General features: G+C 38.9%; 1 protein-coding gene across 2 annotated transcripts in view; it reads right to left on the bottom strand.

Moving 5' to 3' along the window:
- The window catches only part of LOC137658261 (CDAN1-interacting nuclease 1-like), a 178,168-nt gene that overhangs the window by 17,152 nt on the left and 142,548 nt on the right, over nucleotides 1-18,468 (bottom strand). For both annotated transcript variants that reach the window (XM_068392934.1, XM_068392933.1), the window contains exons 6-8: nucleotides 7,065-7,114; nucleotides 2,856-2,989; nucleotides 1,606-1,711 (exon numbers count right to left, since the gene is read on the bottom strand). In XM_068392934.1, the coding sequence (XP_068249035.1) occupies nucleotides 1,606-1,711; nucleotides 2,856-2,989; nucleotides 7,065-7,114 (290 nt within the window). The remainder of the gene's footprint in view (nucleotides 1-1,605; nucleotides 1,712-2,855; nucleotides 2,990-7,064; nucleotides 7,115-18,468) is intronic.

Here is an 18,468-nt window from a genome sequence, read left to right as displayed (position 1 = left end):
TCAGCTTCATCATCATCATTTCTACTGTGCAGCAAATTCATCGCCATCATCATTCAAGTTTTTCTTCAACTTCTTTCGTGGTGAGTACAGTAACAATCTTTATTTTTTACTTTAATATTCTTACTGTACATTGTAAAACTGTATTTGTGCCTGTTTTATAGTTTAGTACTGTACGTACTGTATGCATTAAGTTAAAGGGAAGGTTTTAAAAGTCTACATGTTGTAACCTATATTTTTTTTGTTTAAAATTTACATTTACATACGTAAAACAATCTCTCTCTCTCTCTCTCTCTCTCTCTCTCTCTCTCTCTCTCTCTCGTAAATTTTTTTCCTGCTTTGCTACGTACAATACTGTATGTGCTGTACAGTACTGTATGATTTTATATAGATACGGTAAATTATATTTGTAAGGTAACATATTTTGTAAATGCTTTTACTGTAAATACTGTACTGTATCATTATTTATCACTATCATCATGCGCGTTAAATGCCTTGTTTGTTCTGAGCGTGGTTGTTTACTGAGCATACAGTACTTTATGACGCCGTCGTTTCAGGCGGCGTCATAAAGAAAAACATTTCATTTGGAAGTCCTAAGAAAAATACGTAAACTAAAACATTGGTAATAAAAAAATCAACATACAGTACTGTATAATCAATATAATCGATGCAAAAACTAACCTATACATATATGTGTACACTAAATGAGTTTGTTTCTTCATTATGATCAGAGATGAACGTAAACAAAACATTGGTTGCCATTTTTTATCATGCTTTTTAGGTGTTTAGGAAACGCATGATATAAAATCGCCTTTAATATTTGTGCCTGTTTTAGTTTAGGGTGCTGTAGTACATGCATTAAGTGTTCTGTACATTAAAGGGTGGTTTGTTAACAGTACTACGTACAAGGGAAGGTTTTAAAAGTCCGAATATACATGTTAAATAAATAGGTAAATATGATGTCACTACTTCGCGGATTTTCACCTATCGCGCCCGCGTCTGGAACCTATCTACCGCGATAAACGAGGGTTCACTGTACAGGGAAGGGGTCGGCCATATTGAAAAGTGACGAGAAAGAATTAAACAATAACAGGGGTCAAAACAACTAAATATCCCCAAAACAATAAAGATTTCAAGAAAAAATTAAAAGGAAACTACTAAAGCGAAAGCCAAAAACAAAAAGACAGAGTACATCACCAAATAAACCGTCCACTTGAATGTAAATAGCAAGTGAAGATTCAACGTTCTGCCTAGTATGGCCGGCAGAGAAAATCTGAAGTGGTTGGATTAGTTCTACCTGTAGTCCACTAGGGCGCTAGTGTACACCTGGCATATCTGCTTTAGCCGTGAGTTTTGAAAAGTTTTGCCGGGGCGTCAGGGACTTTAGCCATTCTTATATAACCAGCGGGTAAGTTTTATGCTTAAAATAACTTCTCTATAACAATGTACTGTACATGATTAATTCAGCAATATTTTGGTATTTTCCAAGGCAGTCTAATAAAACTGTACATCTTTATCTCTGGCATTACTAATAATAATTACAAAAACAAACTTCTGCCAAAAATTAAAACCTTATATGAGTATCAAATAGAGAGTTAAAAGTCCTACCTATTCCAGTAACTCCACAGTTGATCTTTCAAGTACGTTCGATGGCTTTCTTCATCCCCAAACGATGCTTTACTCTCAATCCAATTTATGACGTGACCATCAACAGCTGTCAAATAAAGTTTATGTCTAAATACATTGTTTCCCTTCACAAGATACTAAAAATGCTGAAATACCAATCTCTTATATATACTGTGCTGTACATCCCAATGAAAATTTCCTAAAGATCCTAAGACTATATCCAAAATTATAGATATATAATTATATTATATGATTATAATATCCAATAATAATATAAAATATCAATCACAAGCTAAGAATTTTTTTTTTTATTTTTTTTGCTAACAAACCATTTAATATTGGGCACCAACCACCCGTTGAGATACTACCGCTAGTACTACATAGGACCCTTCTCTCTGATTACGGTTCTTTCCCTTTGCCTACACAGACACCGAATAGTCTGGCCTATTCTTTACAAATTCTCATACACCTGACAACACTGACATTGCCAAACAATTCTTTTTCACCCAAGGGATTAACTACTGTACCATAATTGTTCAATGGCTACTTTCCTCTTGGTAAGGGTAGAAGAGACCTCAGCTATGGAAAGCAGCTCTTCTAGGAGGACACTCCAAAATCAAACCATTGTTCTCTAGTCTTGGGTAGTGCCATAGCCTCTGTACCATGGTCTTCCACTGTCTTGGGTTAAAGTTCTCTTGCATGAGGGTATACTCGGGCACACTTCTATCTAGTTTCTCTTCCTCTTGTTTTGTTAAAGCTTTTATAGTTTTTATAGGAAATATTTATTTTAATGTTGTTACTATACTTAGAATATTTTATTTTTCTTTATTTCCTTTCCTCACTGGGCTATTTTCCCTGTTGGGGCCACTGGGCTTATAGCATCCTGCTTTTCCAACTAGGGTTGTAGCTTAGCATTTAATAATAATAATATTAATAATCTTGATATCATAACTTTGCCCTTTAAATAAAAATTTGGATTTAAATAAATAGGAATGAACAATACTTGATATTGCAAAAAGATGCAACTCTACAGAGCTTAAAAATATTAATCTGCTTTTAATCAAGTGTTCCAAATGATAATATAGTCATAAGTAATTAACTACAAATAAGTAAAAATATCAGATATACATTAATTTTAAATATATACTTTCAATTTTTCTTAAAATTACACAATCAAATTAAAAAAAATTCCTATTGCACGATTAATTCCTACAAATACTGTCAGAGCTTACCAAGGGGAATGTTGAGCTTTACATCTGGAGTTTTATCATAACCTTTAAGGCGAAGTTCATCTTCATTCTCAAAGCTAATATTCAGCTTTTTGAGCTCATGAATCAGCAAAAACTCATATTCATGTCCAACCGAACTGGAAATTAGATCAAAGTAAAATTAATTAAAATAATGACAATGATACTTACAGATAGAATGAGGATGACATGGAATAAAGAAAAAGCCAAACTAAAATAAACAACACAGACACAAGTGATGACTACCAAAGAAACTGGACAAAGAAACAAACATATAAAAAAAAATTCTAAAATTGTTTCATGTACAAATATCACCATCACAAATAGCTTTATACTTTATTTCTAAATTATCCAATGGGAGTTTGATCCCTGGGCTCACAGCATAGCCTCAAAAGGGCTAGGCTGGAAATGGAGACAGAAACCATGCCAGTTGAAGAGGTTCTTTCAACCCACAACCCTCTTTTTGGAGGATTACGTTCAGGACTTTCTCCGGGAGTCATTTGTCGCAAAAAAATCCATGAACTCTCAAGAGCAGCTATTCTGCGTACCCAAGAAAGATTCGAACACTCTTCAAACTTTTGCCCACTAAACAAATTCATTCTGAATGACAAGTTCCAGATGCTAACTATCTTGCAAATACAGACCTTGGTTTCAGACTGGCAAACAAGGCCTACGTATTTAAAGCTATTAGCTTCAGGCTCAGTATAGCTCCAAGGATTTTCATGAAACAACCAACAACTTCGGAACAGAGGCCTTCAGGTAATTGTGTACCTGGACGACTCATTAGTCTGGGCTGCAATGAAGTCGGAATGTCTTCAAACAGCCGAAGAGGTCATGAACTTCCTACAATCTCTGGGCTTCCAAATTAACCTCGAGAAGTCCAGGCTATCTCCAGCTCAGAAATTCCAGTGGTAAGGACTTCACTGGAACCTACAGTCACAGGACTTCACTGGAACCTACAGTCACACACCCTCTCTCTACCACAAGGCAAGAGAAAAGATATCGCAACCTTGGTCAGGTGCCTATTTCGTTTAAAAGTACTCACCAGACGACAACAAAAACCGGTCTTGAGGTCATTACAGTTCGCTGCCGTAACGGAAGCAGCTCAAGGTGTGGTCCACTGCTAAGAGTCTATCGAACAATGTCCCTCTTCAGTACCCTCCTCCTTCTGTGACTATTCACACAGACACCTTGGAACAAGGTTGGGGAGGACACTCCTCTTCCAAGAAAGTGCAGGGTCAGTGGTCGATTGCATTTCAGAAATTTCACATCAATGTTTTTGAGGCTATGGCATGTTTCTGACTCTGAGGAGACTATACCCAAAGACGAAATCACAAATCAAATTGATCATCGACAATACAGTAATGCATTGTGTCAACAGACAGGCAGAGAGGGCTCCAGATCTCCTCAGAGCAACCATGTACTCCTAGCTATTCTCTCTTTAGCAAAAAGGAGGAAATGGCATCTTTCAGCAGTCCACCTCAATGGGGTTCGCAATGTGATGGCGGACGCCCTGTCGAGATCCAAGCCTCAGGAAACAGAATGGTCTCTGGATGTAAAAACTTTCTATTTTATTCTAGAGCAAGTACCGGAACTGCAAATCAATCTCTTTGCGATGAGCTTCAACAAAAAACTTTCCCGATATGAAGCACCAAACTTAGACCCAGAAGCGACAGGAATGGATGCAATGTTTCTGGACTGGAACCAGTGGTCTCACATCTACCTATTTCCTCCATTCAACCTCCAACTGGAAGTACTGAACAAACTGTGGACTTTCAAAGGAGCAGCAGCTCCTGGTGGCTTCCAAGTGGCCCAAGAGCAATCGGTACCCTCTTGTTCTGGATCTCAAACCCCTCCAGATCCCTCTACCATCTCCAGTGTTGTCCCAAGTTGTTTAACAGACAACTGTCTACGCTTCCTCCTGGATAACGAAAACCCTTCAGCTAATTATTTTCTTGCCCTCGCGGCTCAAAGAAAATTCGGATTTGCAAGGGAAAGAATTGACTTCATAGAAGAGTACAAGTCCAACACCACAAAAAGGCAATATTTATCTTCCTGGAAAAAATGGGTTGCATTCATGAAAAGACATCAGCCCTCTTCTATTCCTATCTCTCTAACAAATGGAATCTTTATTTCATCACGAAGTTTCAGTTATGTTAAAAATCAGTCATGATTCAAATTATTCTTACTTTCTCCAACCCCGCACAATCTGTCATATCGAACGCTATAGCGGTAACGCAATTGTTTGATGACTTTAACACCGGCCAAGTACTTTCTTCTCTTTTTTGTAGATGGTTCCATAATTGAGGTGAGTACAAGTTGACTTATACCTGAAGTTAGGAAAAGTATTTTGGATATGGAATGGACAATTATCTTTCGTAAGTTTAGAATTATCATACTGTCATTAGCGGCAGTTTGCTAATATTGATTAAACGCAAACAAAATGGTTTTCATGTTTTTCTATGTACTGTATGTAGGAATTTATAAGGATACGGTAAGTAAAATATTTGCACAGTAATAAAATATCTACTAAAACTCTTAATATCCCTAGTTATCACCTTGATCGTTTGTGTTTAATAAGTTCGTTTCTTCATTATGATCAACGATGGAGAGTACAGTAAACATACAGAAGGTTTCCGTTTTAGGCGGCGTGTTCAAGAAAAACATTATATAAATCGCATTCATTTAATTTATTTCGAAGTTCTAAGAAAAATTAAGTAAAACAACATTGATAATAACACAATCATCATAAAATCAAAACTTGGTAAGATAGCTGTTGCTGCAAAAACTAACCCATATACAAGATGTGTAAATGCGTTCGTTTCTTCGTTATGATCAGGGATGAACGTAAACAAAACAATGGTTTCCATCTTTTAATGTGCTTTTTGACATGTTTAGGAAACGCAAGATATAAAATCGCCTTTATTTAATTCATTTTGGATTTTCAATGATACAACAAAAGCTAGTCTATATAGTGATGGTTTTGCTATTCACCAGTTGTCTTATACAATAGATATGATAAACTTATTAAAATTTGTCCAAATTTTAGGTCGTGTTATAAGGGGAAATATAGGGTAACTACACCCATCCTGGTTGTAATTTCAACCTTTTTCCAGTTATTAAAACTTTAAAACATTTTGAATGTTTTATTTATTCATAACAACAATTTAATATATTAAAAAATACAGTTTAGTACATAAAAAGTATTGAAAATGGGTAGTAAAAACATTTTAATAGGCAAGTTGCTGTTTGTCATGGTCCTAATGGAATTATTCCTGTCATGTGTTTCAAAATACATGATTTTCCATTTATCCAGGGCCATTAATCGACCAAATTCTCGCATAATTCAGGACCCTACTGTATGAGCTTTGTAACAGAAACCGGAATGTATTTGGGGGCCAACAATGGCCCGGGAAGACCAACGACAGTGGGAGAAGAATCTCTGGCACTGATCACAGCAGAGACAGCCTTAGTAACATGTACTATTCCTTTGTAGCATGGGGGAATAAGTCCATCCTTCACTCCAACTCTAGGACTTCCATTGCATGCAAGCATACCATTAGAGCCTCCAGTGGTGGCATCCTCTCAACCAGAGCAAATGAATTCTCGCTGGATGAGGGAGGAGCAGGAGTCCACCGTCCAGGTAGAATACATGATCGAGGGTGTCGAAGCTCCAACTCAGAAACAGAAAGAGTAGGTAGCTAAAAAGCATGTGAGGTAGCAGTCCATCGGCATTGAAAAGACAATGAGTACACAGCTCAGGGAGTAGTTTTTAGAAGTCCCATGCTCATGATATTCCTATTTATTCAAAACTTTACTTGAATCTTTTAATCATTTTTCTATCTCCAGTAAGTTTAAGGACACTTCCACACGTCAATGTTATTCACACTCAATAAGACAGATTAGAATTGAAAAAAAATCCGCTCACTATCCTCACCACCGAAACGAGAAAATCATACTGATTTTGAAACCAATTTTACACACAATATTTGAAATTTACAACTAAACCTCCTGGAATGAGATCCAACACTTTCTACCTGAAAGATGTCTGAAAAAAAATCATAAAACATCTGTAAAATATTCTGCATTATATTAGAAATGCTATTTATAACTCTGTGATTTCTGAAGTACAAAGTCTTCCTTTGACCTTTTTCTTCTAATCAAATAATAAATGATAAAATTCTAACAACTTACTGTTTAATACTATCAGCAAATGGTCCATAGGCATCATCTTGCAACAAACACTGAAATATAATGTAAAGCAATTACAAACTTTTAGCAAAAAATGTATAAAAAAATGATTGTTATGCTGCTAATATTTGGTACTGTAACTAAATAAAACTGTCATATACTCATCAATCAATAATATGCCCAAATTCGTGTCCCAAATATTCATCTAGTTTTAACAGTTTTTTAAGAATATGAAAGGTAATTTCATAACACTTATGGTACCTGGATCCTCAGGCATCCATCATGCACAGTAATTGCTTTTCAATATAGATATGGAAATGAAATTTGTGGATCTGAAGAGCTTGTTTGAGTAAAATGATAAATTTAAATTAATTTGTAATTTCCCTAACGATACAAACCTTGAGCTCTTTATTAATGATACACTTTCGGTGAAGCTAAAAGACTAGCCATAGGACTTTTGGGGTGTCACTACCCCACTGCTAGTTAGCAGGTGGTAGGGGGATGGTACCGGCTACCCTGTTCACAAACACACACACCTGTATTCTATCATCACTTTTGCTTGCTGGCAGGACTTACCGGGGGATAGATTATGGCAAGCCAAATTTGTATAAAGATCTCAAGGTTTGTTTTATTTGTTCTAACACTAAATACAAACTCTTTTGCTCTTTATTAGGGATGACTTGCCCTTTGGGTGGATAGAAGTCCTAACCAACTGGCTAGCTTTTGACCTGGAGTTTTTCCCCCTTTGTGCTACAAACTTTAAGTGGGAAAACCCTGACACCTCACTAAAACCTATGCGCAATAACACGCTTTAACGGCATGAGCAATATGTGATTGTGATACTAGCAGTGTGACTAGTCTAGGTAAGAATTCTCAAAAACGTAGGAATCTTTGAACCAACCATAGATGTTACTTAATCCCACCTCACCAGGGGGTACGGGGATGCTACAAGTATACATCTCTATACCAGGTTACAGAAGGGAAATGGTTTTACCTACAAACAGTGGAGGTCAGCCTGCAGAGTACCATAGGTGCTATTCCTCCAGAAAGGGAAAGATAAAGAAAGAGTCAGTCATTCTTGTCATTCATCCCAGCCTTAATACCAGGTAACTCTGCCCTTCATCATCTGCTACTTGTCCATCAAGGAGCCTGAGGTGTTTAAACTACTTGTTGTGCAGCCACCACAGGGCAAAAGGAGAACATCTTCATGCTCCTGTGGGTCACGTCTTACAGGAAGTGGGCAGTGAAGGTAGTCTGACGCTTCTATACACCTGCTTGTAGGATTTATGTCAGAGAGCAGTTTCCTTAAATGCTAGGAATGTATCTAAGACCCTAACATCATGAGCTTTGGGTCATCTTGCTTGTTATGATACCATGGTGGAGCTATGAGGGTTATTGCTAGCTTTGTGGATGATCTTACCTTTTAGAGTACACTTCTCATCAGGCAGAATGGGGGAAAATTGTAAACTTCGATGTTGTCCCACTGCTGAATGCATCCTGCCAGAGAGCCCGGAGATCCGGAACTGGTGAACAGTAGAGTAGGAGCCTGCTGTTCAGGAAAGTTGTGAACAGGTCTACTATCGGGGAACCTCTCAAAGTCAAGACTTTGTTGGCTACTAGATGATTCAAAGACCACTTGGAGGCCACTATCCGAGTTGCTCTGCTCAGATGTCCGAGAGTTCATTCCTTTAGCTCGGAATGAAATTAGCTGATAGGGACACCAAGTTGTCTTCAGCCTATCTTAGCATTGCCACTGCTAGATAGAAAGGTGCCGCAAAAAAGGTACTACCGTGGTGTTGTTCTTCATCAACATCATGGAGTGTCTTGAAGGCAACTGCTGGAACTGATGGAGTGAAAAGCTGTTGAAGGGGCATAAAACTGCCCTCATTCCAGGAGGTTCACGTAGCAATGATGTTAGAAATTGAACCAGAATACGGAGGACGTGTGATGCCACTTGTGTGGGGCCCCCCCTGCCTTTCTACAAGAAGATTGATACTAGAAGCTCGGAGGATCTTTGATGAGAAACATAGTCATACAATGATGACATAACGCCTGGGCCCAGATGTCTATACGTATGTTCAGATTTGCGTAGATTATAGAGAGACCAACCATCGCACCTCCATAGGTAGATGGGCTGTGATGATGTGCATGTTCTTTGTAGCCAAACTGCAGATTCTCTGCCCTTGCAATTAACCTCAGTCACTCAGAGGGGTTCCCGAACAACTCATGTTTCCATAAGCCTTGGATCGTGTTCGCGTAAGCCTTGGCAGGAAAAAGCTCTTCGTTCAACTTGGATCACCTGTTCACGATCCACAGTTCCATGTAAAGTATGTCGATCCCCAATACTCCCGCAGGAGTTTGGCAATAAGTCCTGTACGGTCCATCAATAGGATTCATTACAGGTAAATGAAGGAGTCCTGTTATTAGGGCGAGTCATGGTGGTTGAGCGAATCATGGCTGAAGAAGAGATGAGTACTACGAACCCAAAGGAGGGGGTTTACAGCCACAACAGAGTAACCCTAACTCGTGGACAAAAAAGGTGTTACCCCACAGAAAACATCTGGCCAATGTTTTGGACTTCACATTCCTACCACTGATTGAGTGAACTAAGGTTGAGAGAGAGAGTCATCATCAGAGCGCTGACAAACAAGACTAAGGTCAAGCTGTGGGTTGGCCGTATATCGCCTTCCTGGAGGAGAATCCCAAGGATGGAGGGTTGAAGTTGCTTTGCAAAAGTCCAGAGGGAGCCTGGGCCAACGATGACTGGGTGTAAGAGGAGAGGATTCCTTAAATGTATGTTTGCTATACTGAAATCCGTGACGTAAGCATGAGCTGATTCAATCTCCCTAGAAAAATTGGGGATGAAAAAGAATAACCCCGAGGAATTATGTCTTATGGATCTGTTGTCCTATGCAGACATGAAGGGGCGAGGAGGAGATCACAAGGAATCAGAACCCATAACCGTGTAAGTGATCCGACAAGTTCTCTAACTTGTGGAGAGTAGGAGAAAATAATCCTGAAGAATTATTTTTCTTGAGTCACGTTCCGAATCACAGGGAAGGCAGCAGGAGCGAGTGATCGGAAATTTTCTATTGCGGCAACCGCTACGTAAAACTATGTTCTACCTTCCTGGAGAGGTCCGGCAGTGTAAGAGCGAGAACGCATGCACGATTAATGTAGAACTTGTTATCCAATAAAGATGTCGACTTATAAGGTAACCACATATCAAAACAAGTGCCTTAAGTTAGATACAGGGAACAGAGGAGGCAACCTAGTCGCTCATGCACAAGGCACATCAGCCCACTAGTAGTAGTAACAGTAGTAGTACTGGTCTGATGAAGAAGTTTGGGCATCTACATGGGCAGGCCCTTAAACATCTGCATGACCTCCTGAGTCACATCAAGAGCTGAAGCTCATATGATGTTCTAAAGATAAAATTGCATCGGGAATCCGTTCTCACTTTACTTGTGTGAAAACAAGTTCCGAGTTACAGGCTGAAGACTGGTCATAAGCTGGTAGAGAACAGAAGGGCAATCAAGAGTACAGTGAACCCTCGCTACTTCGCGGTTCGACCATCGCGGATTCACCACTTCGCGGGGTTTTTCCATAACCCATATATATATACATATCGCGGATTTCCCGGAAATTTCGAAAATACCGCGATATCTGAAGACCCCAAATATGATATTTCGTTACCTGTAATTCCATTAATACTGTAATTAGTAATATCTGCTCTTACTGATTGTTCATTGCATTACATATGATATATAATTCAGCACAGAAAGAAATAAAACACGAAAAGAGAATGTGATCATACGATAATTCAGTACTGTATACAGTACGTAGTAAAATTAAATCGAACATGAAACGCAAATCAGATGCAGTCATACCATATTAGAATGGTGTAAGGCTGCTGATGGCTACTACTGTACTACAAATGTAATGGATGTGCTTCTTTTCCATGAATCTTTTGTATGTATACGTACAGTGAACCCTCGTTTATCGCGGTAGATAGGTTCCAGACGTGGCCGCGATAGGTGAAAATCCGCGAAGTAGTGACACCATATTTACCTATTTATTCAACATGTATATTCAGACTTTTAAAACCTTCCCTTGTACATAGTACTGTTAACAAACTACCCTTTAATGTACAGAACACTTAATGCATGTACTACAGTACCCTAAACTAAAACAGGCACAAATATTAAAGGCGATTTTATATCATGCATTATCCCATCTTCCTACTTTAGATATATATATATATATATATATATATATATATATATATATATATATATATATATATATATATATATATATATATATATATATATATATATATATATATATATATATATATATATGTGTGTGTGTGTGTATATATATATATATATATATATATATATATATATATATATATATATATATATATATATATATATATATATATATATATATATATATATATATATATATATATATATATATATATATATATATATATATTTATATGTATACACATACATACCTACATATATACATACATACATATATACATAAATACATGCATACATATATATATATATATATATATATATATATATATATATATATATATATATATATATATATATATATATATATATATATATATATATATATATTACTGTATATATATGGGTTATGGAAAAAATCCGCGAAGTGGTGAATCCACGATGGTCGAACCGCGAAGTAGCGAGGGTTCACTGTATGTAGTACTGCATCCAATAATATTCTTTGTTGCAAAAATCACATTTCGAATAAGCGTACGAGAGAGAGAGAGAGAGAGAGAGAGAGAGAGAGAGAGAGAGAGAGAGAGAGAGAGAGAGAGAGAGAGAGAGAGAGAGAGAGAGAGATAGAGAGAGAGAGAGAGAGACACACATCCTACAAAAGAATAAAATAGCATACGTAAAGCTATTATTATTATTGTTATTATTATTATTGTTGTTGCTGTTAATAAAATTATTATTGTTATTATTATTATTATTATTATTATTACTGTATTATTATCATTATTTATTATTATTAATACTGTACGTACAGTATACGCGGGGTATCTTGTACTTTGAGTTGGTAACCTACGCATCATATAAGACGGGTTGTGATTGGTTCAAGCGCTGATAGATGACGAATCAGAACGCAAGTTTTGTTATCTAGCCTGTGATTGGTGTTTTGGCCGCATCTCCAGCTTCCAGCCTCTGTTCGCGGCCACTTTCTCTTACGCCGTATCGCTGAGTAGACGTTCTTAAGTTTGTGAACTTTAATCTGTGCTGTGTGCGACTGTTTTAAGTTGAACTTTTTGTTGAACTTTCTGTTAAATCCTACTGTACAATGGCTCCCAAGCGTTCTGCTTCTACTAAGGCTGGTAGTGAGCCTTAACGCCACCGAAAGATGATGATGATTGCTGAGAAGGTGACGCTTCTCGATATGTTGAAAGACGGTAGAAGCTACGCGGCCGCAGCGCGCCATTTTGGAATCAACGAATCTACTGTTCGATATATCAAGAAGGTCGAGGCGAACATTAGAAAGACGGCTGCAATCTCCTTTAGCAGATCAGCGAAGCGAGTCGTTACCACGCGTAATAAAACGATCGTACGCATGGAAGGTGCTTTAGCTGTGTGGATTGCCGACTGCCGGAAGAAGAACATAGCCTTGGATACGAACACCATCCGAACAAAGGCTTTGAGCTTGTATGAGAATTTTGCTGCAAAGGAACCTCAAGACGACGACGGCAACCATGCTGAAGAAGATGATGATGCAGATGAACCTCAACCAGGGACATCCACTGATTCCCAGCCTCAGAAACAACGTTTTTCCGCCAGCAAAGGATGGTTCGCGAAGTTTCAGAAACGCTTCGCCCTGAAAAGCGTTTCCCTGCATGGCAAGGCTGCTTCCGCTGACACTGCCGCTGCTGAAACTTACGTGAACCAGACGTTCAAGAATATTATCGCCGAAGGTGGATACAAGCCGGAACAAGTGTTTAATATGGATGAGACCGGCTTGTTTTGGAAGAGAATGGCGTCGCGAACTTTCCTGTTCAAAGAGGAAGCCAAAGCCTCTGGCTTTAAAGCATTCAAGGATCGCGTTACCCTCGTGATGTGTGGCAATGCTGCTGGATTTTTGCTAAAGCCGGGGCTTATTTATAAGTCGAAAAATCCTCGCGCTTTGAAAAATAAGAATAAGAATCTCCTTCCCGTGTACTGGATGCATAATCCAAAAGCATGGATTACAAAGATGCTGACCTCCAACTGGTTCCACCAGTGTTTCATCCCGCAAGTCAATGAATATCTCGTAGAGAAGGGCTTGCCATTCAAGATCCTTCTCCTTATGGATAACGCTGGTGGACACGCAACTGACCTGTCGCGTGAGGGCGTTCAGGTTGAGTTCCTGCCACCCAACACCACGTCATTAATTCAACCGATGGACCAGGGGGTTATCAGGGCGTTCAAGGCCCTCTAAACGAAGAATACCTTGGCGGACCTCGTTGCGTGTGTGGATGCTGCCCAAGATGATGAGGATGAAGATTTTAACTTGAAGGCGTACTGGCGGCAGTACACCATAGCCACGTGCCTGAAGAATATTCAGAAGGCACTGCAAGAGATGAAACCTGCAACTGTGAATGCGAGCTGGAAGAAGTTGTGGCCCCAGATTGTTTACGACGACGAGGGATTTACACCTGCTGAGATTCAACACTCTGCAATACGGAAATCTGTGCAGTTGGCTGCCATAATTGGAGGTGACGGGTTTGGCGACATGACGACTGAAGACGTCGACGAGTTGTTGGACTGCCATTCCCAGCCGCTAACTGACGCAGACCTAGAAGACCTGACGAAATCGGCAAGCGAAGAAGAGAGTGAAACCCAGGAAGAGACCCAAGAAAATGTCGAAGAAACGGGCTTAACACTAGAACGGCTTGCCAAGGTCTGCAACCATATAAAGGAGGTGAAAGAAATGTTGCAAGAGTGGGATGAGGATATGGTTCGTTCTATGCAATTCTCCAACAAGGTCGATGACATCATGACTCCCTACAGGATGCTCTTAGATCGAAAAAAGAAGCAGCGGCAACAACTTCCGATCACAATGTTCTTCCAGCCTCGCAAAACAGAGCCAGTTCCTCCTGCTAGTACGCCTTCGGAAGAAATTGAAGAAGTTGAAGAGGTGTCCCAGGAAAAGACACCTCCGTCTGAAGAGACGTAAAATACTATCATTGGCTGCACAGTAGAACACATCATCAGCTTCATCATCATCATTTCTACTGTGCAGCAAATTCATCGCCATCATCATTCAAGTTTTTCTTCAACTTCTTTCGTGGTGAGTACAGTAACAATCTTTATTTTTTACTTTGATATTCTAACATTTTAGTATTTGTGCCTGTTTTATAGTTTAGTACTGTATGCATTAAGTTAAAGGGAAGGTTTTAAAAGTCTACATGTTGTAACCTATTATATTTTTTTTGTTTAAAATTTACATTTACAGTACGTACGTAAAACAATCTCTCTCTCTCTCTCTCTCTCTCTCTCTCTCTCTCTCTTTCTCTCTCTCTCTCTCTCTCTCTCTCGTAAATTGATTTTTTTTGTTTAAAATTTACATTTACAGTACGTACGTAAAACAATCTCTCTTTCTCTCTCTCTCTCTCTCTCTTTCTCTCTCTCTCTCTCGTAAATTGTTTTCCTGCTTTGCTACGTACAATATGTACTGTATGATTTTATATAGATACGGTAAATTATATTTGTAATAACATATTTTGTAAATGCTTTTACTGTAAATATCATTATTTATCACTTTCATCATGCGCGTTAAATGCCTTCTTTGTTCTGAGCGTGGTTGTTTACTGAGCGTACAGTACTTTATGACGCCGTCGTTTCAGGCAGCGTCATAAAGAAAAACATTTCATTTGAAAGTCCTAAGAAAAATTAAGTAAAACATTGGTAATAACAAAATCAACATACTGTATAATCAATATAATCGACGCAAAAACTAACCTATACATATATGTGTACACTAAATGAGTTTGTTTCTTCATTATGATCAGAGATGAACGTAAACAAAACATTGGTTGCCATTTTTTATCGTGCTTTTTAGCGTGTTTAGGAAACGCATGATATAAAATCGCCTTTAATATTTGTGCCTGTTTTAGTTTAGGGTACTGTAGTACATGCATTAAGTGTTCTGTACATTAAAGGGTAGTTTGTTAACAGTACTACGTACAAGGGAAGGTTTTAAAAGTCCGAATATACATGTTAAATAAATAGGTATATATGGTGTCACTACTTCGCGGATTTTCACCTATCGCGGCCGGGTCTGGAACCTATCTACCGCGATAAACGAGGGTTCCCTGTAGAGGAATTGTCAGGTGCTGGTAGCAGTTGGTGGAACTCCAGGAACCTGAAAGCGAGGTGATAGGCGATTGCAAGCTGATAAGTGATCACTGGTGCTGACAGGCAATAGCAAGCTACCGGGCAATCGTGGGCAATTGTGAGCTGCAGTAAGACTAGGTGAGGCAAGGGGGCAGGGTGAGGGGAGTCTAATAGATGAGATGAGTCAACTAGGCGAGACGGGTCAGCTAGACGAGACGAGTCAGCTAGGCGAGACGAGTCAGCTAGGCGAGACGAGTCAGCTGCGTGAGATGAACATGCTGAGCGAGACAAGTCTGCTGGGCAAGACGAGACAGCTAGAAGAACAGGCTAACGGATGCTGGAAGCGTAAAGCTCGTAGGGGACGAGTAACATCTTAATGCTCCGACGGGCCACACTCCGAGGGATTAGAGAAATGCATGGACAAGTCCATAACCCTCTCTTAATTCTATGTGGCGAAGACTACTCCGGGGAGGACCGAACCCGCATACAGGAAAGGTGTCCACCATGAGTAACAGAACAAGCTTCAGACTTTACCCTTCCTCCGTCGACTGAGTAAGCTCAGAATAAAGGAGAGCGCCATCATCAGCATAATTATGAACTGCTGCAGGCGTAGGCAATGAAGGCAGTGATGGGGGAGAGCAGCAACTTTCACAAGAACAGGAACATGCTTTGGGCTTTGCATGCCCTCTGCCAGCTGCCATCGCAGAACAAAGGAGTGAGTCGTCGTCAGCTCTGAAGAAAACCACTCAAGAGAAAACCTAACCCACGAACGGGAAAGGTGGTCCCTGAGAAGTGCAGGAACATGCTTCAGACTTTGCACCCACTCCGCCGGCTGCCATCGCAGAACGAGAAAGTGTGGCATCTTCAGCGGTGAAGAAAGCCCCTCAGAGAAAAATCTAAACCACAAATGGGAAAGATGTAGTGGTTTGCGGACTGTGGCTAGATGTAGCACGCAAACTACCTAGTGTCTGAATGCCGACCACACTCAAACGTTCACTACACAAAATGGTAAAACGGTGGAATACCCAAAAATCTAGGGAACAGGTCAAGAGAACTGGGCACTGGGAACCACCTTTTGATTTTATACTGGGCAAGGGGATCTAGCTAGAACTGTAGTTGCTTAATATCATTCAGAGGTAAGCCATTTTCAGGTTATTAGCAGAGGAAAAAAAAAAAGGGAAAAAAAGGATACCAAGGGAAAAAAAGACAAAATTAGTGGCTGAGAAGGGAACATCTACAGGGGAAGGAAACACTTCCACTTAACAAGATAAAGGAAAAAAAAACTATTTCATTCCCGAGTGAAAAACATATAATATGACTTCAAGTTATGTTCAAGCTATTTCAAGTTTAATTAATAGACTGAAACATATTCAAAATACAAAGCAGAATGCACACCTATGGTACAATTAATTTCACAGTTCTTTACGGGTTCTATATCTTATTCTTCATATTTTGTCAAGGGTGTTTCAAAGGTAGTTATGAAATTATTGTAACACACTAGCAAGAGCAAATGCAAAGGTACCATTCTCTACCATGAAGGCTAAACTTCGATCATGTAGATGCCATACCAGGTGTATGGGTCAAGGGTCAAGAAAACTTAGGATTTTATATAGATAACGTTAAAGCCACTTCTTCAACATCAAGGATGCTATCTACAATTTATGCTACAAACTGGGTCAACTTGATGAGTACTAGTTTAATAAACATCATTAAGAAATGTCTAAATTGTTTCACTGCATCAGTGTTGAGAATCTATTCATTGCTGGATCACTATACCAAATTCACAGTAGTTTACATAAAGAGCAAAAGGGTTTATATTGAGTGTCAAAACAACTAAATTTTGTGTTACATGAACAATTTGTTTCATCACAAACCATTCAGTCATAAAATGAATACAGGAGACAGCCCTCAACAATTTCTAACAAAAGTTAACAAGTATAAATCAAAATCTAAATTAAAATCAGGGTGAAAATAAGACAGGAAACAACTGTCTTTAGTTGAACCATGCAGCTTAAAAATGATATTTTAATTATAAAATAAATTTTTGAATATACTTACCCGGTGAATATATAATAGCTGACGCTCCAACGGCTCGACAGAAAAACACAAAAACTTGCGAGCGATCGCTATGAAGGTTGCGGGTGTGCCCACCAGCGCCAACTATCGGCAAGATACCGCATATACATGTAAACAGCTCCAATTCTTCTCATCCCGCTGGATCTCTAATTCATATATTCACCGGGTAAGTATATTCAAAAATTTATTTTATAATTAAAATATCATTTTTAAATATTTAACTTAGCCGGTGAATATATAATAGCTGATTCACACCCATAGTGGTGGGTAGAGACCAGAAATAATAAAATTTACAGCGTATATGCTTAGAGTTTTTGACAGTTATATCATAACAAAACCCAAATATATATAGGTACCTGGTAAGGAAGTTGACTTAGACAATTACTCTGCCTTGTTAGTCTGTCTTCCTCACGAAGCCCAGCGATCCTCTTAGGATGCTGAAAGACTCCCAGGAGCTGAAGTATCAAGGGCTGCAACCCATACAACAGGACCTTATCAAACCCCTAATCTGGGCGCTCTCAAGAAATGACATTTGACCACCCGCCAAATCAACCAGGATGTGAAAGGCTTCTTAGCCTTCCGTACAACCCAAAAACAAGATTAAAAACATTTCAAGAGACAGATTAAAAGGATATTGGAATTAAGGGAATGTAGTGGTAGAACCCTCACCCACTACTGCACTCGCTGCAACGAATGGACCCAGTGCGTAGCAGTCCTCGTAAAGAGTCTGGACATCTTTTAAGTAAAATGACGCGAATACCGACTTGCTTCTCCAAAAGGTCGCGTCCATAATACTTCGCAGAGATCTATTTTGCTTAAAGGCCACGGAAGTTGCTATAGCTCTTACTTCGTGCGTCTTAACCTTAAGCAAGCATCGTTCTTTTTCATTCAAGTGAGAATGAGCCTCTCGTATTAAAAATCTGATAAAATATGAC

Source organism: Palaemon carinicauda, chromosome 19, assembly GCF_036898095.1.
Source record: "Palaemon carinicauda isolate YSFRI2023 chromosome 19, ASM3689809v2, whole genome shotgun sequence".
In the NCBI taxonomy this organism is placed as follows: Eukaryota; Metazoa; Arthropoda; class Malacostraca; order Decapoda; family Palaemonidae; genus Palaemon; species Palaemon carinicauda.
The sequence above is the reverse complement of the archived record's forward strand: the minus strand, read 5'-3'. Positions and strand labels throughout refer to the sequence as shown.